This window comes from Ammospiza caudacuta, chromosome 2, assembly GCF_027887145.1.
Source record: "Ammospiza caudacuta isolate bAmmCau1 chromosome 2, bAmmCau1.pri, whole genome shotgun sequence".
Classification (NCBI taxonomy): Eukaryota; Metazoa; Chordata; class Aves; order Passeriformes; family Passerellidae; genus Ammospiza; species Ammospiza caudacuta.
Genome location: NC_080594.1, coordinates 42,935,917 through 42,957,655, shown reverse-complemented (window position 1 = coordinate 42,957,655; position 21,739 = coordinate 42,935,917). Strand labels below are relative to the sequence as shown.

Sequence of the window (21,739 nt, the reverse complement as noted above, 5' to 3'; positions counted from 1 at the left end):
CGGGAGCGGCTCCGAACGGCCCCGGAGCGGGAGCGGGAGCCGGCCCTGGGAGCGGGAGCCGGCCCTGGGAGGGGGAGCGGCGCCCCAGACCCGAATCCTTCCTCCGTGCAGCCACGCCGAGCCGGGCGCTTCTGCGCGTCCTGAGCGAGGTGCAGCCTCTGGAGAAGTTGCTGTGCGCGCTGAGTGCTGTTCGGTGCCGGTTTACGAGTGAGTCTCTTAATGGTGCTGCTAAGTCATGAGCATGCGGAGCAAAATGTACTCCTTTTTTTTATTTTCTCCTCTCTGAATAGCACAGTGTAACAAGTGCTTTGTTCTGCCGGTTTATATTTAGGTGTGTTGCTACAGCTTTCCGATGGGGGTAAAAACATCTGTCAAAAGATACGAAACAAGAAATAAGAAAGAAGTGGCATCACCCAGATCCCGAGTGGATTGGAGACGCACTAGAAGGGCGCTCATACTGCCGGACAGCAATGACGAATCCTCAGCCACCTCCTCAGAGGAGGAGTCTGCCTCATCCGAAAGCGAAATAGATGAGAAAGATCCGGCGGCTGTGGAGCGCAGCCCTTCCGATCCGCAGGAGAAACACCACAGCGGGGAGGTAGCGGAAGATGGTGACGATGAGTGCGTTGTGCCTGGGAAGCGCAAGAGGCTGAGCGCCTCTGTCATGTACGACAGCGATGGAAGCGAGGGCAGTGACATACTTGTGAGAAGGGTCTCTGCCAAACGCCGCTGTATAATGGATGACGATGAGAGTTGCGAACAGCAGCCTGATAAAACATGCCCTACAGAGAATGCTTCTACTAGCAGGAAACAGAAAGTGCTCGCAAAATTGAAGGAGCTTGTAAGACAAAGCACAGCGCGGAGGTCCTGTAGCAGTGCAAGTTGTGAGGTCAGGGTTTTATCTTTGAAATTTAATTGGAGGAAATCCCCCCCCAAAAAAAAAAATCTCAGGAAAGGGTAAAGAGGTACAAATCAGTTGGATTTTTTATGTTTGAATGCATGACAAATAAGTAATTCTGTAATATTTTAACAGTCACATTGACTGGATAACTATTGACTGCTGAAAATCTATCAAGTTCTTTTTATCAGGAAGCAGAATACTTGCTGAATATTAGAGTCTTAGGGTCAGTCTTATAGGTCTGTTAGCTTAACTCCTAGAAGTGGACTGAAGAGAGTTACATGGATGGAAATGGCTAATTTAAAGCTGAAAGTACTTGTTGTCTAATACAGAATTACGTATTTTTTGGAAATGTGTGCTTTCTTGTTAATTGAAAAAATTATGGTTTTAGATGGTCAAAAATCTTAGCTGGTGTATGTAGGATTTTGTCTGTGCAAATACTGAAAATTCTTGTGTTTGAAGTACTTTTTAAAATTTAATTAGGATTCTAATGGTGAAGCAATAGAAGAGGAGCCATTCTGTCAGTTGCCCCTCACACCTTCAGAAGGCAGTGAAACTGATGGTGACAGCATGAAAGATTTTATAGTAGAGGAAGAGGAAAACGATGATGGTAATGACATTGACAACACAGAGCATGTGAAGAATGAAAATCAGCCACATCAAAAGCAACCAAATCCATCAAACAGCGAGCTGCTGGCACACTACATCCCACAGTGTAAGATCAAAATTAGTGATAATTTTTCATTTATAACTAGCTCATAGTACTGTAATAAAAATTAATGGGCTAAATACAAGTGCTAAAGAATAGGATAGGATATTTAAAAGCAGATACCTGAAACCTTTCAATTTATTATGAAAGTATTCTGATTTCCACAGTAAACTTTTGCAGTCTTTAAATATTTAATTAAAGAGAGGGTATAAGTTGGAAGGAAGAAAGTGAAACCTTATTGCACAATTTTTTTTTTCAGTTGGTCTGATTTAGGATGAAGTAGACTGCCTATGATGCATTAATTCCTGTGGAGACCTGAAGGCATCATCCTTCATTCCTACAGTCTTGTGGTTTATGCTAACAGCAGCTATGTTAATCTGTCCAAATTCTGTTCTTGCTACAGGTTTAGGCTTGGAATTTTTTTTTGTTGTTGTTGTTTTTCTGTTTTGTTTCGGGGTTTTTTATGTATTTTTATTCTGTGGTGGCAAGACTTGGGATCAGAGCTCTAGTGGGGTTTCTGACTTCACTGGCCAATCTCTGCTGAATTCCACAGAGCAGGAAAACTCTTCAAGTTGTTCTTTTATGAAAACCAGTTTCTGGATGGAGCAGAGAGATTTGAAGCAAAACCTTATGCAAGTTATTTTCTTCTGTATTTTGTTGTTCAGAAGTAGGTTTGTAGTGACTGGACAGTCAGTGATCGTTGTAGTTGTTACAAGCATTTGTTGTATTTCTTCCCCAGTGAAGACCTCAGAAGAATTGTACTTGAAAAAAAAAAATAACACAACAAACAAAGTGCAAGCAAAAAACTCGTGACCACAACATAAGCTTGGTCTTCTCTGATTTATATTATTTTCTGCTATTTGTAGAACAAATTCTGCACTTTTCTTAGTGTTTGTAGGTCTTGCTGTGGACTCTTCTTGCTGGAAGCACATGTGACTTTAGAATGCTAAAATTCTGTAGGAACAGTGGGATAAGAAGCACAATTTTAAGGCGAAATCCTGTGGGTGTGTATGTTGTGCATTGAAATTATTTCTAAATCTATATTTAAATAACTTTAAAACTATAAACTTACAATGCTGGAGAAGAATTCTTCTTACAGGACTTCTAACATGACTCTTTTTGTTTTCCCTTCTTTTGGTAAATTTTGGTTGTATTGCTTTCTTCCCAGTATCTCGCTGTGATCATTATGTACACTTCAAAAGAATAGTAAAGGCTTTCCTCATAAATGCAATTGATGACACTTTTCTGAGCTCATTATATGGTAAGTAAATTTCTTTAAATAATATATTAATGCATTTGAAGTTATACAAAGCCATTTGTTCTAGGGAAGGGTGTTTTTCCTGATAATAGAACTGAGGGTCCTGAAATCTATGATTTTCCTGCTATTTAACTTTGGTGGGAGAGAGCAGAGGGGACTCTATCTGAAAATGATACAGTAATCTTGGAAAAATGTTTAGACTTAATTCTTGAGCACGGAAGGCTCAAAATGCCTTCTTGAGATGTAGGAATGTGTTTCTGTGTTCCTAATCAGTAGTAACCTTTCCAGCATGAAAACCAAATTAGTTTCAAAGCAGATACCTCAATGAAAACATTGCAAGGTCAGCTGGTTTGTCAAAATGTCTTGTACTTCACAGCTTTTTTTTTTAGGAATTTGATAGATTATAAAGGCTTTTAGTTATGAAGATGACTCTATATAATTTTTCCCTTTTTTTTAACACATCAGATAAATAAGCTTCAGCTGCAGTCAGTACTTGTCTTACTCTTTCTGAGGAAGTGCTTCTTGGCATTTGGCCTAGTGGGGCTGAATAACACCTCATACATAGTTTTATAAACCCTGTAAAGATGGGATTAAGGAGAGGACTGTCAGTGTCAGATTATGGAAGGAATTAGTGAAATGCCAAGAGTGGAGGTTTTGGTGTCATCGAGAATCTAGAGGGAATGGAGAAACTGAAGTACACCACAGACCTCAGAATAAAGGCTGTATACTCTTGGAGCTAAAAAATGTCTTTCATCTACCACTGCTAGTTCTTTCAGGTGTTTGGTTTGTTTTGTTTCAACGAGTAAAAACAGGCCTTTGAAAAGTAATAAGTAAGCACTGCCAGATTAATGTTGTAATAGCTTCCTTCTATTTCAAATGATATCTGCTCAATAAAATGTAACAATTTACTGCCAAGTTGCTGGAAGTAAATGAGCTCTGCGGGTGAGCTGGAGGTTGTACATGAACATTGTATGAACATAGCCTAGCATTACAAAATGTATTTTTGTAACATAGAATGGATTGCTCTGAGTTAATGGAAGTGAATCTCTTCATTAGTTTTGACTCAAGAACAGCTGTAACTCCAATACTATAGTATTGGAGTTCACACTTGCTTTTTATTGGGAGGGCTTTTGTTTTGTGGTCTAGCACAGCCTCTTCAAGCTCATACTGCAAATATGTATGTAAGTGAATATGGAAAACAGTTAGTTGCAATTATGGTGGCTATAATGATAATTAACTACGTTTATATAGAAAGCTGGATAGCCAGTGGCCCTTCTCAGGTCTGCCTTTTTTTTGGATAACAGCTTTGCTAGAAGGCATGGGAGGGTAGCTGAATTAAGTTTTGTGTCTGTACACACTGAGGTTCCAGGGCAGTGTGCATTGGCCTCCATCTAGGGAAGTCCTGTTTAATTCCTGGAGTCCAGCATGTATTTGGGAAACAGTAATAGTGGTAGTTTTACTCATCCTCATGCTTTTTTATTTCTTTTGCTTGAGTATTTGGAAGTACTTATGCTAACTCAAGACATCTGACTGTGCTAATAACGTAAAGATCAGTTTCTCTGTGATCTTTGACAAAGAGAGTTGTTGAAATTTCTGCTCTGAAGTAGCTCAAAGCAGTTTGTTTGTGGATTCCAACCACTTCCCTTATACATTTCAAACAAATTAAACAGGTTTGTTGAAAAGCATGACATTCCACCGCATGCTTCCTCCTTTTCTGTTGTTTTAAATAGGATTGAGTGAATGGATCTCCATTTGGGATGAGAGCTTTTGGCTTGATTATAGAATTTGTGCTTGTACCCCTTCTAAATAATAAAATATATCCTTTTAGCAAGATGCATGGATTGCATAGATCACTTTTATGGGTAACAGTAGCAAATGCATTCAATAACAGTTTAGTAAAATCATTCATAATTCGTAGTATACAGAAGCATAATGTCCTTGAAAATTTTATCTAAAGAGCTTGTACAACGTAGGGTGGTCAGCATATTAGTGATGATTCTCACTGAACAGATGGAACAAGACAGAAGAAGTATGCGCAAGAGATGCTGCTCTCACTGCATTATTTGGATGACCGCTTCATTCAGCCTCGCCTTGAGAACTTGATCTGTAGAAGTCGCTGGAAGGATCGATACAAGGTATCTAGATCCTACTCTAAATGCTGAAATTCTGTGAAGGTGCAACAATCGCTATAATTATATTTTTAATAGCAACTATTGTTCTTTAACTTAAATAATTTGTTTTGGTGCTTATATAAATATCAAAAATATTTTACCTGTTGATAACCAGACAAACATTCAGGTAGCAGAAAAGAATCTGTTCTCAGCTACCTGAATGTGTCTCCTGCTAACTTCAGCAGTTGACATTTGAGGATTTTTTTGTCACTTGCTAAATGTTCTAAGATTTTTTTCTCCTCCCACAAAAAGGTAAACAGTATGTTAATCATGAACTTTCTAGTACTACAAAAAATAGGTCAGTATAGAGCAATTAGTTGTTGTATGTATATTACTAGAAGAGAATTAGTGTCATGGGTGTGATGATTTAGTGATCACTGTAATAATGAAATTTTGTTTCATTTCTATTGGACTAATTTTTTGTGAGTACAGAGCACTCAGTAGCCTGTTAGAAGCATCGTTCAGTTTGCAGTGGTTCTTTAATGTTATTTGGAATCTGTTTTACAGGAGCGTGTGGATTGTTACCCAGATGTTCGCATAAGCTTGCAAAGTGCACAGAATATGTCTTGTCAGGCCTGTGAGCTGAAGCGGTGGTGCAAGTTCAATGTAGTGCTCTCTGGAAGGCTTTATAATAGTAAAACTTTGGAAGTGGATGACTTCATGTCTGGTGATAAACAGGTAATTTCAGCACTATATTTTCACTATATTTTTCAGTTTTATTTTTAAGTTTTTCTTTTATCAGGAAAATAAATCAGATGTTTTTCTGTGACCTTTGGTTTTGCCTGCATCACAATGACCCTTGTGCTGTTTCCTCCCCACATCTACCTCTTAATGAAAAAGCCCTTCCTTTACCTTTGTGTGTGCCTATAATGCCCTTAAGACTTTCCCAGCAGGAATCTTGCATTGATTGGTGGTCAGAAATGCTGTAAAAGTAACTTTCTGTGTGAGGGACACTCATTGCCATTGTATGATTGATTGTGTTTTCTGTTTTGGTGCAGGTAAGGTTTGTTCAACATTGGGTTGCTAGGTTTACTAATTCCGTGCCTGCTCTGCCTCTAGCACTTGGAGGGTCCACGTACACTCCAGCAGTTCTTATTTGCTCTAGGTTCAAACTCTGAGTGAAACAGTGCAATGGTCTTTCTAGCAGTCCAAGTGTGACCTTGTCAAAATTTATTGCTTCATTCTTCAGATGTTTTTCCTACATCTGCTATTTGCCATGTAGCTATTTAGTCAGGACAAATTATCTTGGCATCTCAGATGCATTTACACTTGCTGATCTCCTTTCAAGAAAACTTGTTCGTAGCTACATCAATACATTTTATTAGAGCCTTTTCCCCATTACTGCATTATCAGAATTACTTGTCCAAACTAGAGAACACTTCCATTTAGGTAGTCTTCCAGCTATTTCTCCCTCAGTTGTTACTTTTATTGGATTAGATTTTTTTTTTTAACTAAAAGGCATCTTTCATGTTGTTACATAATGTTCCATTAGGCAGTCATTTTAGGTGATTTAATAAGTCACCTAAAATATTTTAATAATAGCCTAATACAATTTTATTTCACAGCTGAGCCTTTTGAAAACCTTGACTCTCAAGAATCTGGGTGCTTCTAATATTTAGAGACCTTCCCTTCAAAATTACATCTACGCAAAATTGTTATGATTTTTAGGTATGCATATGACCTTCAGTAATGCAATTCATGACCTCTTATGATAAATTCAAAGCACTTGATTTGTCAAGAATAAAATATTGCTACAGTTGTTTTACCAAGCTGATATCCAAGTTCTGCCTTTCTTCCCTTTCAGGAGACACAGATGGTATTTTATTTGTGAGTGTAAAAGAATTCTTGAACACAGCTGAAGTTCCTCACAGTATTTGTTGAAAATAAAAAAGTTTCAGAAGCAGAGGTTTTTTAAGTATATTTGGTAATGAGGTATAATAGGATTTCTTAAGTAAAAATAAAGTGAAGCCCTTGCCAAACAGGAATAATACCTTACTGAAGCTCAAACCTGTGTTGTTTGGGTGTTTGCAAATTCTTTAATTTACAGATTTGAGAGCTGTCACCATGATTATAATTTTGTCATCCTACAGGCTCTGCATGTAATGCAGGAGCTTAAAAATATTTGACAGTTTTTCTTATATTACAGACCCTTCTGAGCAGCAGTTGCTGATACTCTGTTTTGAAAAGTATGTATGTGCATGATAGTCAAGAAAGCTAGGCTTTTCCAGCAATGCTTTTCCCCTTTTTAAACCTGTTTATTGGAGTAAAGTAAGTCCTCTGCAATCATCCCAGCACTGATACTGCAGTCTGTCATAGGCATTCTTCCTTACACACTGATCACTAATTTAAAAATACTCAGTTTTTCATGAGAAGTGTGTGCCTTACCTAACCTAACAGAAATAATTAGTGAACTAGCACAAGAATTTAATCTTTACCTAACTTTCAGCTTAACTGTGGACATAACAGTAGCACTTCCCTCACTTCTGACCAAATGTTGTCCTGCATAAAGTGTTGGCTATTTTTCACTTTGGAAAAAACTTGAAATATCCTATGGAATACTGAACTAAATTGCTAGTTCATTTTTGTCCTCTTCGGCTTAGCAGCACAAAAGAAGAGCTTTTTTTACCCTGTGTACACCAGCATCTGGGGATGTCTGCTATGTGCCTGCTCAGTATAGCTCAGTGGCTGTTAAGGAAGCTCAGGAGAGAGAGTAATTGAGCACTTTCCAGTCATTTTTGATAGTATCTTGTAATGCAACATTTGTGTTCTTATGGTGACCTTCAGTTTAGACTGCTAAAAGTACTGTTCTCAAGTTGTCTTTAAAGCTCTGCTGGCAGTGCATTGAGCAACTTGTCCTGCCAATTTAGAAAAAATATAAAAGAAAAAGAGGCTCACGGAGCTGCATAAAACTGCCATTTCACAAGCCTAATTGACTCACAGAGAAGGCAGTTCAGCACTGACAGATCAGAATGAACAGAAACACAGAACAGTAGTTGGACTATTTTCTATAGATTTGTTTGAAAATACCTGAGAAAAGTGGATGTGAAGAGAACAAAAACAGACCTCCAACCTCTTTCTTCTGCATAAAACTTTCCTTTTCTCTCATCTCTGAAGTATTCTGCTTTGCCAGTAGAAATAGAAGAGAAACAGCTGTTCCAATTTTGCTTAGGCTTGCAGTGATTGTTCACTCTTTAGGTGCCAATTCTCATTTTCCCCTCATCAGGGAGAATCACAAGGTTTGGAGATATAAGTGTCCCCCACACTTCCTTGCTTCCTATGTCATCTGGTTTATAAACTGTTTTCTACTTTGTCTTGGTGTTCTGTTTATAAACAGGCTTAGAGGACATGGATTTAGTCACTACACGTTGTGCTATTGTCCAACCATGCTCCTACATTCCATACAAAGTGATTTAACACAACTTTGGCTGATAGGGCCAGCTTGAGTAGATAAGTTAAGCATTAACACAGAGGGACTGAGAACTGTGAGGGGAAAAAATTAGAGTACAGTACTGAGATTCTTTCCAAAGCTGCATTCTGAAATAGCATTGTATTTTTAGACTATCTTTCTTGCTTAAAAACACAATACATGGTTACATTTATATGATATTTAGCTATTTGCCTTTGGCATTTCTCCATGTCGCACATAAATAAGCTATGAAACTCACTGCCACAGGAGATTTTGGAAGGGAAGAATACTATTAGATCCCAAAACAATTTAGACAGGTTCTTGGGGAAGGTTCTTTCACACTATGAAACATGATATCTGGGATGATACAGACAATCTTAACTCTTGACTGCCAGAAAATGTGCAGTAGTCTTATGGTCATTCTAATGTTTGTGCTGGATCTTATACTAACTTCCTACATATCTCCTGCTAGCTGTTGTCACAAGGGAGAAAACTGGGCCACCAGTTTGATGTAAGATGGTATCTCTTATTTTATATCACATAATGTTCCAAATGCCACACCTCGTTGCCTGGGATACTTGAAAAGTTGTGCAATGCTCTACGAAACACTGGCAGCTCAGTTCTTCATTGCTGCAGTATTTGAAATGGTGCTTCTGGAAATTTGAATTAATCAGCATTAGTTGATAGGTCTTGCACTTAAGAAGCACCTGCAGCACCAAACAAGCCTTAGTTTTTCAGTTTTGGGGATATTAGAAAATGGAGCTGTATATAGGTATAACATTTACATGATCAGTAGAGACTTAAAATATAGTAATAGGCATTTTTATCTCAAAATGTTTAAAATTTCAGTAAATAATAATTTACTGTAGGTCAGATCAAAAGTGCTTTTAAGTGAGTTTGTCTCTTTTGACTTAACTGATACTATGCCTGATGATATCCACTGAGCTGCTGATTAATATGTTTAAGAAATTGAGATATAATCATATAGTTAAGAGAATCTATAACACACACATATAAATTCCATTTACATAATCTTTAAAACTACACTTTTCTGTCACTTCCATTGTCAGCAGATAGAGCTAGTGCTAGGTTGCACAGGTAGGTCAGATGATCTGGGGAACTGCTCACAGATGCAAACATTTGGTCATGCATTCAGAAAAGCTCCCTGAAAATGTGAATTGTAAGTATTAAGTAAAGCTTAACCTGCTTGTAATTTGAGAGTATTTGGATTATTAGCAATAAAAGGTATCACTTTTGTGGCTCAGAAGAAATAGTCTTGCTTAAAATTTAGTTGATTCTTATATATATATATATATATATCTGCATGTGATGTGAAACAACAATGCAATTGCAGGTAGCTTGCATTACTAATGCAGAGAACTTTAACCATTTACATACTTGTTATGGAAAGGTGTCACAAGACATCGGTTCAAAACAGGCACATTTTACCATTTGGTTGCCTATAAATACTGCTGTGAAAAAACTGAAATAATTCAGTTCCATCTTTTCTGCTTGAAAATCATAGAGGTAAAACTGGTAATAACTGGGAGATGCAGAGGTTTTATTTTCTGCACCATCATAGCTTAGCTATTCCTCCCAGACAGTTGCAGATTAATGTTTGTATTGTATAAAGCTTCAAGTTCAGATTTCATTTTTTTGAAGTTCAGCCTCTTCATTTAAGTGCTGTGAGGTGTATGCCTATATATGTTTATATGTATTTCTTGAAGAAATATTGTATGTTATTCAGTCTACAAAATGTTAAAACTGGTATTTCTTCTCCCTAGGAAGTACTTACATATTAAGCAAAAGTAAGCAAATAATTCCTCAGTAAGCAAATAATTTCTCTTCCCCTGCTTTCACAATATGATGGTTGTCTAAAGTGTTAGTGATTTTGTAACAAAGTTCCACCAGGAGATAGGAAAGATACAACCAATTACAAACATGATTGTGTTTGCAAGAAGACAGCACTGATAAGCTGACATTGCTTGGATTTGCTGGCTGCCTGCTTGCTCAAAAATCTTTCTGCTGTGGCTGTGAAAACTACATGGGTTTGTACTAATTTTATGTATGTAGTGTCATTCTGTTTATTTCATTGTTCCAAACAATTTCCTGGACTGACTGGTTAAATCTTATTAGATTAGCCCGCCAATTCTGTAAAGATAAATATGGTTCTATCCAAGGGAATGTTTTGTTTGCTCTGGCCTAGGTTTTGAAGGTTGGTACGGTGTGTGCAAATCGTACAAGAGTTTATCACAACTTGAAACACTTCAAGTACAAGTTATACATGGATTGCAGCTCCATTGTGGAATTGGATGGTGTTGAGGATGAACCAGTCAAAGACACTGTGGAGCGGCTTTTCAGCCACTTGGAAGAGACTGGGTGGATTCAGAAGGTATGACTGTTATTCCCTGTATTCTTTTGCAAGCAGATGAAAGTAAGTTCTGATAAAATGTCTGATTTAATGGATCAGTTCTGAGTTACTGTTCATCAATAGTACAACTCAGTTCAACCATTCCCCCATTTCTCCTGACCCAATGTTTCAAGCAGTGGTGTGCTGCTGTGCTCACACAGAGTTTGTATCAGCTTTTGACATGAAGCGTTTTGACAGCTGCGTGATTTCTGGGCTGTGGTGGGCTGGCCCCTGTTTCATTTAAAAGCAGCAACATAACAAACTTGAGCTGTAACTTAGAAAGATGGGAAAGATGTACATGAGACACAGCAAGAGTATTTTAGAATTCTGTTTACACTGATGAACTTTTAATTGTTCAGAACCACTTCGTGAACTATTTTAAGACAATTTGTAGTACAATTGTATTTAGTATGCTTTTAGATATAGCCTCTAAATTGTTATTGGCATGCTTGGTCATGTGTTGAACAAGAAAAGCAGTGTCTGCATAATTCAGTTATTAAATATGGATAAATTGTACAAATTTTATTTCATTCACAGAGATACAATGATCTTGAAGATTACCTGGAAGATGCAGACAATTTCCAAGAAGAGAAAATTGATTAAGAGGTCATATAGCTCTTTGAAAGACATCTTTAAAAATGTGAATGGCCTACTTCATCTGCATGCACTTTATCTCTGCCTGGACTTCAAGACTTCTATGTAGGCTGTTACACAGAAATTCATATGCCTTTAAATTACTGTTTGATAATGTGCTGTATCTTTTTTTCTCATCTGTGTCAATACAAATCCAAAGTTTTACCAAATCAGTCCTTCCAGGCTTACTGCATTAATCACTTTAAGTTTCCTACTGTTAGAAATATCAGTTCAATGTCTATTTACTTGTGGAATAAAATTTCCACCTATTCAGATTGAGCTGCATTGTAGACAACACAGGAGATGCTGCTATCTTTTGAAATGGGTATATTTGGAAAGGTAAGGCTTTGTTATACCACAACTTAGGACTTGCATCTTACCTTCCTTATTGCTCATTATGTACAAGTCAGTCCAGTCAGTTAGAATGATAGTTACAACAAACAGGACCCAAATGCAAAGATCTATTTCTCCTCTGATGAATCAGTATAGACAGTTGCAAGGCAACAGAGGAAATATTCTGCAGTCCTGACTGCATTTGCAGCACAGTAGTCATTCCTCTCTTGAGAAAGTAGGTGATGAGTCACAGTATGGGCGTCATACAGACTGAGTCTGGCTCAGCCATTTAAATGAGCACATGGGCCCACATTGCTGTCTCTGATAAGTAGCTGGGGCAATTTACTGAGATTTTAAACATTGGGTTACATTGTGCAAACATAATGGCAGCACTTGGAGTAACCCTAAGAGAAGGGGTTAATATGCCCAAGGAAGATAAGCAAGAATTCTTTCAGTGTAACTTAAGAGAAAGTAGGAGTTAGTCAGAAACAGGATGCATGGCTTACCAGAATTGCATGAAACCCAAATCAGAGTAGATTTTCAAGGATTTTGGAAGGGTTTAAGTATGGTTCTGCCCATTCTGAAAAATTGGACAAGAACTGCAAATGTGTACTCACAGCCCAGAAAGTCCACTGTGTCCTGGGCTGCATCCCAAACAGCATGGCCAGCCGGCTGAAAGAGGTGATTCTGCCTCTCTGCTCTTCTGAAACCCTACCTGGAATGCTGCGTCCAGTTCTAGGGTCCTGGCACAGGAAAGACAGGACGTCCTCCTTGCTGGAGCAAGTCCAGAGGAGGGTCCCTAAATTGATCAGAGGGCTAGGTGTGGATTGGCTGATAGAGTTGGGGTTGTTCAGTCTGGAGAAGGGAAGGCTCTGGGGGGACCATATTGCAACCTTTAAGTATTTAAAGGGGGCCTACAAGGAAGATGGAGAAAGACTTTTTACCAAGGCCTGTAGTGATAGGACAACAGGTTTTGAACTCAAAGAAGGTAGGTATAGATAGACATAGGGGAAGAAATTTTTTACTGTGAAGTTGGTGAGGTGTCACAGACATCTTTTCATGAAAAATCCTTTCCTTAAGATTTTTCCTCCTGAGAAGCTGAGAGGCTTCAGGAACAAAATGTAAACAGTGGTTATCTGCTGCTGTGGAATGCAACAGGTGGATCTGTGACTGGCTCATGTTGGTTTGTTTGTAATTAATGGCCACACAGCTGGCTCGGGCTCTCTGTCCGAGACAGAAGCTTTGTTATCATTCTTTCTGATTCTGTTCTTAGCTGGCCTTCTGATGAAATCCTTTTCTTCTATTCTTTGAGTATAGTTTTAATGTAATATATATTATAAAATAATAAATCAAGCCTTCTGAAACATGGAGTCAGATCCTAGTCTCTTACCTCATCCAAGAACCCCTGTGAACACCGTCACAGTGAGGCACTGGCACAGGTTGCCCAGAGAAGGTGTGGATGCTCCACCCTTGAAGGCTGTTAAGGTTAGGTCAGGATGGGGCTTTGAGAAAACTGGTATATTGGAAGATATTCCTGGCCATTATGATTAAAGGTCCCTTCCAACCCAAATTATTTAGTGTTTCTGTCTCTGTATTTTGGGCTGCATATAAAAAGAATCAGATGTAGCCTAAGAAAATTAAGGGCACAGTGTTTTGAAACCTACATCTTGCTGTATGCAAATACTCTATTAGTCTTTTGTGGCTGAATAACTTAGTGAAAGATACTGTTAATACTCTGAATCGTTTTAACATGTCACTCTCTCAGCAGCAAAACTAGTGGAACCTGATTTCTCATAGATTTGTCCATAAGAAGTCACCACATTTATTTTGCCACTTTACTGGGAACAGATACTCAGATTGGGTAGGCAACTGCTGCCAGATGTATTGCTTAACAATGAACATCTGCTGCCTTTTTGCATAGAGATTCTACCTTAGATTTATCATTCACTACTGTTTTTCTAGCATTTGTTTTGAGAAATTAACTGCTTTTATTTTTTTAAAGACTTGAAATTCAGCAATATTTTAAATGCTATTAGGCTAAGTTGGTAGCATCAGTACTCCTTTCTACCACGTACAGATACAAGATATACAAAACCAAGATGAAAATTCCCAGTAAACAGATTGAGACTTGCCATGAAGTAAGCTTATGTCTTTCCATACCTTATCTGTAAGTTAGACACATAAAATTCTGAGGTTTGGTATGTCTTATATCTATCTCCCTAGTTACCAAAGCTGAAGGTTTCCTTCTGTATTCCTTCTCCTCCCTCATTTCTGTTCTTCTGGGAATATTGGTGGGAACACACCCATCAACTTAAAAGTACTTAGGAATCCATCTTGAATATATCCATTTTAGTTATTGAAACCTCACTTATTTCTGTTAACAAAATCTCTGTAAAGTTTTGTTCATTTCTCTAGAACATAACATACATTTGGTGTACCTTAATTCTTACAAAGGAAAACCATTATGAAATGAGTTCTGTACCATGTAATGGAATATGTCCTCTTAGAGCCTTCCTGACTGGTCCTAATTTTTGCTACTGTATGAATTTTCTGAAAACTCTCAAGACTATGAATTTGCTTTAAAATTTTGTTATCAGAATGAATGGTTGATCTCTCATTTTGCTACATTAAAACAATTCACAACGAAAATAAAGAATAAGTTTTTGAAACTCTGGCTTGCTGATTACAGGTAATATTTCAAGAATAGATACAGTTTGATTGGAAATTGAATTGGTCCATTCTGCTTGTTTTTTTATAGCCCAGACTTGTTCCTCACCTCCTCTTTATTCACCTAAAAAGCATGTGCTATCTACAGCATTTTTTCCAGATCATTGTTTTTTTTGTTGCTAGCAGGTATACAGAAGTATCCTGATGAAACTTCTAGGTAGAAAGTGCTTCCATAGGTTTACTAGTCTTGGCTGTGGTATCACCAGTGGGACTAAAAAAAATGCTGTAAATTGAAAGCACTCATTTCTGTTTCAGTAAGAAACAGATATTTGATTTGGCAGGAGCTGATGTTTTTGTGTGTGTTGTGTCTCTTAAACTCTGATATTCGCCTCACTGAGATGGGAGGAAGTGATAATACTTTTGCGGCTGTTGTTCTATCTGAAGTGTTTCTGAAAGACAGCAAATATGAAGTGTCATTACATCACTTTTACATTTGTCTTCACCACAGGAAGTTAAAAAATTCTTTAGTAGAGTAAATATGTAAAAATTTAGATCAAATTTTCCAGGTCTGTCTGCAAATGCTAGTACAGCATGAAGCACAAAGACTCTCACCCTTGAGACTTTCTATATATAGAATCAATCAGTAAGAATATTTCTAGCAGAAAAAAAATTGTGCAAATACCTAATGATGGGAGCAGTTAGAAATCTGACCAGTCTTTCATGCTTTTTTTTCCACCTCAGAGAAGCTGAATGGAGTTAGGAGGTGAGAGAATAAGATGTTTGTTCCAGTAGGACATTTTAAATTGTTTTTGGTGTTAATTTTTGAAGCAGTAGCTCTAATTAAGATGAAGTACCTGTCTTAATGGAACAATGAAGAGAGCTCAGTATGCTATTAGACTTTGCACAGGTGATTAATGATCATACTTGGAAATTACTTTAGTTCCTGTAATGTTTTGATAATCTGCTCCAGTTTAAGTTCTGTAACTAGAGATGGTGATAATGATGAAGTTCACACAAGGTATTTATGCACAGGATCAGGCTGACTAACATGATGTACTTCAGGGACAGGAGGTTCTTTTTGGTCTATATTCTGTCCAGTTCTTGCAGTGAAGTATGAAAAGAAACGATTTTTCTCCCTCTGTGTCCTTCAGTTTTTGGAAAGAAAGTTGTTTGCTAATAGTAGATAGCTGTTACTGCCACTTTTTCGACAGTGAAGGCTTCTCCTGTTTCCAAAAAGCAGCTATTTTTAGCACTTCAGCAGGCAATTACAGGCGATTCCCATGCTTAGCTCCTCTAGTTTACATTTATTTGGATAAATAAAGGCTTCTAGTTTTATCCATTTTTAAGTCTGTCTGGATAAACAGAGTGTGCTAGTGTGCATGTGTGCTACACAAACACTTGTAAACACAATACCATTCCAAGAGAAATACCCAGCACACACAAAGTAGTCTTCAAAAAGTTGCCTTTCTGATTCTGCTTTGAGAAGAAAAATACCAATTTCTAATCTAAATTCAGAGATTAGACAAAAGAATGTAAAAAAAGTATGATCTACCAGCCAAAGAGTAATATGAGAAATATGTGAAATTATATTAAAAGAACCTGATAATAACCTCATCAGTGGTTCCACTTCCCTGAATAGTTGATGTGAATTTTGGTAATTGTCTAGGTAGTAAGTGGTGGCATGGGATTGTTTGGGGTTTCTTCCCCTATTGTTTATTAAATAAGACATAAACACAGTTTCTGTAGATTAATTATTATTAGTTTAAAAACCCAAAAAACAACAAACAAAATCCCAACAAACAAACATGAATGCTCTGTTCAAGATTTCTTACTTCACAGTTTAAATAAAGCAGCAATTGCAAGCAGCTTGTGCCCAAAATTTAAAGATGAGAAAACTGACTCAGGTGCAGTCAGACTCTGCTTCAAAGTTAAACAATTTGCCAGGTGAGCAGCATCGTACATGAGCCTAGCAGGGAATACCCCAGGAAATCAAAATGGCAAAGGGCAAAGAACTCTCACTGAAAAGTAAATAATGGAAACGGCTGAAAATTCAAAGCTCCGAGTTCAGAAAGTCCTCTATAGGATTGATATTAAGTATATGGAGTTAATGTAACTTTGAAGCAATTTGATATGTGATTTCTAAGCACAGAGGAATGAGGCATGTGCTGAGACTGAAGCATGCACTCAAGATTTTAGGTGACACAGGTTCAGCACAATCTTTTTGTTCCATTTTGGAAAGCTATTAGCACGATGGGATGTCTATGGTGAGAATTCCTGGCTGTGAACCCAGCACAAATAAGTGCTTTTCTCATCTGGAGGGGGCTGCTGCTTTGGGAAACTCAGAGCTTCAACAGCAGTAGGGAATTCAAAATGCTATGAATAAAAAAATGCTCAAGCATGACAGTTCAGGTGAGATTACAATGTCAGGTAAAAAGGTCACAAATTAGTGTCAACAGAAGGAATAAAGTAATTAATTGTTCAAGGACCTCTTAGGTTGTTTTATGCTGAGTGTGCTTATGAGAATGCCACTAATCGCAATGGATGTTACAACGTGTTAGGAACCGTTTGCTTTTAAGAAAACTGACAGCCGACCAGTCCAAGACTGATGGCAGTATCCAGGGGTTGGTGACATTCGCCAGGGTCTCCTGAACACAACTTGGGAAGCCGAGGGATGGCTGTGGGGTATTTCCTGCTCGGAAACACCAGGGGCAGCATTTGCTGCGGATTGAGCGAGCGGGGCTCGCCGCGCAGCCCCGCAGCCGCTGCCTCTCGCCTCGGAAGGGAGAGATCACACGCAGACCGAACTCTCGAGATGCTGCTTGGCAAAAAGCGCATCTTAAACGTCTCAAGTTAAAATTTAAAAAAATATTCTTTGCTTGGAAAGATCACTCTCTGAGTTCTATGAAGTCTTGTAAGAGCGAGAGAATTCCTCCAGCTGTCTTGGTAGCTTCCGGAGCAGCACCATGGATTTCATATCCCCACAGCCACTTTGAAAAACAGATAAGCGATCATTTAAAACACTCTCACTTATTCTCCATGAGATTCGTGTGTTACTGTTGCACGTGTGTTCTGTGACTGACCCCCTTAAGCACAGTAATGACATCTGAGCTGTACAGAACAAATAAAAGCCCAAGCAAGGCCTGAAGCAAAGGTAACATTGTCTACTATTTTACAAACATTATAATTTCATTTTCCAGCTGTGCCAACCCACTGTTCTCAACAGATTCAAGCTACTGTTACATATAAAATAATAACCCACTCTTCCTCAGTTGTTCAAGGTTAAACAACAACAAAAAACGCTTTTCCTGTTAGCAATAATGCCTTCCTCTGAAGGCAGCACAGCCCCAAACCCTCTCCCACAGACCTTATCCCTCAGCAAAGTCTCAAAGCATTTGCTGAAACAAACATGGGGCTGGAGGCTCTGGCTGATGCTCACCAAGCCAGAACCTGGAAACCCACATCTTGCAATAAACCCTGATGTTTGTTGCTGCATGAAGCAGATGGGGGTCATGAAAGTGAAGGGTTTTATATTTCCCGTATGTCTAATGCAACATACCTTTTATATTCGGGGGGATTTTCCAGGAATGTGTCACTTCATCACTGGCATTCAAAGTATTTATTTGCATGACCTTGGAAGGGGATAAAAACACCTGAGAGGGTTATTGTCAGTTCCTCCTCATCCTCAGCTTAATGGTCTCGGTATGCTGAGATGAAATTTGTGGATTTTTCTGACTGGACCTGTTGCAGAACTGAAAGAGATAATGCACCCATCTACTAAGGGCTGTACAGTCCCAAAAGACCTTGGAGGTTTTCCATCAGGGATGTGTCTCTGCGTGCTTGGGGGCCATTTTTATTATTACCAGAGGTATTTGGGAATTTGGCTAATGCAGCCACAGTAGTACAACAGCATATTGATTTAATAAAGCCGGCCAGCTCCCAGCTATTTCTGCATCCTCCTTTGCAGCTCACCTACACCAACACGCAGAACCTGACGGCTGCCAGTTGCAGCAAGGCCAGCTCGAGAGGCCAGATCTCGCAGTCTAAAATTGCCCTGCTCTAAATAGAGGAGCCGGGCGAGAGAAGCACTAAGCCTGCGGCTTTCCCGGGGAGGAACCACAGTGCAGGCGCTACGTGACTTGCCCCGGACACCCAAGAAGCTCCTGTCAGCGCCGGAGCTCCCACATCCCGAGCCTGACCTCGCGTCGTGCACTCGTCCCGTGCATGCGAGCGCCCTAGAACGCGCTGCCTGTTTTTATACCGTCTGTTCCAGAGAAATCCAGCTGGTAGAGGAGCGCAGGGCCGTGATTTATTTGAGAACTCCCTCGTACTCGCCTGAAGGCTCGCCGCCGGGGGAGGAAGGAGAGCGCGGGAGGCTGCGCTCCTCGGCAGCTGCTCCGCGCCTGGCCCAGCACCCAGGTAGAGGGCGAGGAGGGGAGCGGGGATTTCCTTGGCTTCCTCCCATGCTCGTACCTCCCGGGGAGCGGCAGCGGCAGCCCGACTCCCCTCGGCGGCCGCTGGGAGGCTCCGCGCCTCGCCCCGGCCTCGCGGGCGCCGCGTCCCCGGCCGCGCTGTGTGTCGGTGACACCCGCCTCCCGCCCCCGCTCCGCTCCGCGCTGCTCCGCGCCGCGCCGCGCCGCGCCGCGCCGCACGGAGGGGCCGCGGGCAGCTCCGGCACCGGCAGCGCCGACAGCGCTCCGCAAACACCCGCCCGCCGGCGCGGGCATGGAATATACAAAAACACAAAGGAAAAGTGGCTGCTGGACTGTTCTGGGGGCAAAATGCTGGAAGTTTGTAAGTGCAACTCTCCGTTTGTAATTACTGTCTGAAGAGGGGCTGGGTTGCTTGTGTGGGGTTTTTTCCCCCCTCTTCCCCTTCTCCCCCCTCCTCCGTCCTTTTCTTGAAACTGTACTTGAAACTGTTCGATATCTGGGAGTAAAAGGGAAAGTACGCGAGAGGAGTTCTTTGCCTGTGTCCGTAGCTTGCTGCTTAATACTAAGCGGGGAGATGAGCACTGAAAGCAATACGGATTTATCCAGTGTCTGAATTAAGTGAAGGCGAATCGTGGTTTGGAAGTCCACTGACTGACATTGTTCCGGACCGGGGGATCTGTCTCTCTGATTTTTAGAGGAACTACAGTTTAGCGGCAGACAGCCGGACACAGTCACCACGCCGCAGAGTGGCCAGCAACGAGCGGGCGAGAGAAGTGAGAAAGCACAAAGACTGAACTAACCCGACCCTCCTCCTCTTTCTCCTCCTTCCCCAGCTCTTTATTTGCACATTTACTAAAGACTTAAAAGAAAAAAAAAAAGAGAGAGAGAGAGAGAGAGAGAGAGAGAGAGAGAAACACCCCAACAAACCCACTCCAGCTAACCTACGAGATTTTCGGTCCGCCGGGGGTTTCTCCGCGCCGCCGACCACGGCAATGCCTTAAATTTTCACTTCAAGGAATAACACCCCCCGCTCCCCCGAAATAAAATAAACCCAATAAACCTGCCAAGTCTCACTCATTCCCGACGGAGAGCTCCTTCGTCCAGGGATTCATTTTGAAGGCAGCGGCTCGCTTTATTTGGCTTTTTTTTTTTTTCCCCGTTCTCTTCCCCCGGCGGAGCCCCGCCGTCCCCCCCTCACCGGGCGCCCCTCGGTCGGGGCTGCCCGGGCCCGACCCCCGCCCCTGCCGCCGGCCGATGCTGGCGCACCCCTAGCGACCCCCTCCCGCCCCCCGATCTGTCAACCCCCCGCGGGGCCGTCACCGCCCGGGGGCCGGGCGGGGGTGGGCTGGGGGCGCGGGGCTGACCGCCCTCCGCCCCGCCGCCAGCCCCCGGGCTCGGGCTCCCGCCGCTGCCCCCGCCTCCCCCCCCATCCCCCCCGCCCTCCTCCATGCGGCAGTGAGGACCGACCCATCCGGAGGGCCAGGACCGGCAGCCAGCAATGGGCGACACGGCTCCCCCCCAGGCCGCGGGGCTGGGGGCCGGGCTGCTGGGGGGGGGCCCGGCGGCGCCCCGGGTGCACAGCGCCATCGTGGAGCGGCTGCGGGCCCGCATCGCCGTCTGCCGCCAGCACCACCTCAGCTGCGAGGGGCGCTACGAGCGGGGCCGCGCCGAGAGCTCCGACCGCGAGCGGGAGAGCACCTTGCAGCTCCTCCACCTCGTGCAGCAGGGGCAGGGCGCCCGCAAGGCCGGCAAGCACCCCAAGGCGGCCGCCGCCCCCGCCGCCGCCGCTGCCGCCGGCGCGGCGCCCCCGGACTACCACCAGCACCTCCTCGGCAACGGCGGCATCAACGGGGAGCAGCCGGCGGGGGAGCAGCGCGCCTCGGCGCTCCTGGCGGTGAGTCACAGCGCCCGCTGCCGGCGGGGAGGCGCCGCGCCGAGCCTCCGCTCGCCCCGCGGGGCGCCCGCCCTGCCCGCGCCGTCCCGCGGGCCCGGCCGCGTCCGTGGGCTCGGCCCGCTGCGCCGCGGGGCGGGCCCTGCCAGGTGCGGGCCCCCGACGGCGTCGAGTGTGTGAGGGGCGGTGGGCGGGCGCCAAGCTCGGGGAGCTGAGGGCGTGTGTGTGTGTGTGCTCTTCGAAGGGATTTGGGACTGCTTGGGTGCTGCTTTGGGGTTTTTTACATCGTGCTGTGCACCTAAAAACGCTCCGCGCGCCTCTGCCGTGGCGCCTTGCCGAGGCCGTGACAGCGGAATCCCTGAGCAGAGCAGCGGCAGCCGACGCTGTCAGCGCGTCCCCGAGCGAGGGTCAAAAGTAGCGCTCGAGTATCACCCGGGTTCAGGATTGCTCCCCCTGCCCCGCTCCATCCCGTTCGCCAGGCCTTCAGGCACCTATTTTAGGTCGTTTCGCAGCCGTGCCCCTGGAGCTGGGGCAGTGCCTAAGCCCGGGCAGCGGGCACTGTCCGGAGCGGAGCGGAGCAGCTCCGAGCGCCGGCCTCGGCAGCGATGCCCAGGCTGTTACTGTCACCCCGAGGGTTTCGCGGAGCAGTTACGAGAGTTTTCCAGGCACTGCCGCTCTGTAAATGATACGCTGACCTTTTTCAACTGGAAATTGCTCTGAACATGTCAAGGAGGCGAAGCCTTGTCTCCTGTTACTTTATTACGAGCACTCAGTGCACCACGCTTTTGAAGGCGTTTGCTCCTCTGTGCTGCCTCCCAACTCTTAATTCTCGGCACACATGCGAAAAACTGAGAGGAGTGACTGCATCCTGATAGGCCCGCGGCTGCTATTCGAACAGCTGAAAATAGATCGCTCCCTCTGCTCCAGACATCA

General features: G+C 42.4%; 2 protein-coding genes and 1 long non-coding RNA gene across 3 annotated transcripts in view; all 3 read left to right on the top strand.

Moving 5' to 3' along the window:
• The first annotated feature begins 53 nt into the window (after positions 1-53).
• Positions 54-14,436, top strand: CCDC82 (coiled-coil domain containing 82). The gene is made up of 8 exons (XM_058825705.1): positions 54-207; positions 332-889; positions 1,382-1,613; positions 2,776-2,868; positions 4,876-5,000; positions 5,544-5,714; positions 10,649-10,834; positions 11,390-14,436. Exons 2-8 carry the CDS (start codon positions 353-355, stop codon positions 11,453-11,455), a joined length of 1,410 nt encoding a protein of 469 aa, XP_058681688.1. The 5' UTR covers positions 54-207; positions 332-352; the 3' UTR covers positions 11,456-14,436.
• Positions 14,437-19,134: 4,698 nt separating this feature from the next.
• On the top strand, positions 19,135-19,831 carry LOC131554843 (uncharacterized). The gene is made up of 2 exons (XR_009274448.1): positions 19,135-19,276; positions 19,464-19,831. It is a non-coding gene; the product is annotated as an uncharacterized LOC131554843 (long non-coding RNA).
• A 582-nt stretch (positions 19,832-20,413) lies between these two features.
• Positions 20,414-21,739, top strand: part of MAML2 (mastermind like transcriptional coactivator 2) — a 211,474-nt gene continuing 210,148 nt past the window's right edge. The window contains exon 1 of the mRNA XM_058825371.1: positions 20,414-20,809. Coding sequence (XP_058681354.1) covers positions 20,414-20,809 — 396 coding nt within the window. The remainder of the gene's footprint in view (positions 20,810-21,739) is intronic.